Here is a 296-nt window from a genome sequence, read left to right on the forward strand (position 1 = left end):
AGTTGAATGGAATATCGGGTATGTCGTTGGCACGCCATATCAAAAACTTACTACCATCGAATTTTGGTTCGTCGATTGATTTGCCTACACTACTCTTAGTCTTATCAATGGTCATATCCTCATCGTTTTTCTTAGTAACTTTCTTGGCATATAGGGCTTCATTCCAATGACCACCTAGAATCCACAACTTCTTGTTATCCTTGTTATAAACTTCACCTTTAACCTCGTATGCACCTGCAGAAGTCCAACCACGAGCTTTGTAGTGTAGCACACAGTAATCCCCAGTAGTGTGATTG

The 296-nt window shown here is 40.5% G+C and overlaps 1 protein-coding gene across 1 annotated transcript; it reads right to left on the bottom strand.

Annotated features, from left to right (window-relative positions):
• Positions 1-296, bottom strand: OGAPHI_002767 (uncharacterized protein; the record flags this gene model as incomplete). The annotated part of the gene is made up of 1 exon (XM_046203672.1): positions 1-296. A coding segment is annotated over one exon (296 nt), but the record flags the coding sequence as incomplete, so codon positions are not given.

This window comes from Ogataea philodendri, assembly GCF_020536065.1.
Source record: "Ogataea philodendri strain CBS6075 chromosome Unknown scaffold398, whole genome shotgun sequence".
NCBI classification, from domain to species: Eukaryota; Fungi; Ascomycota; class Pichiomycetes; order Pichiales; family Pichiaceae; genus Ogataea; species Ogataea philodendri.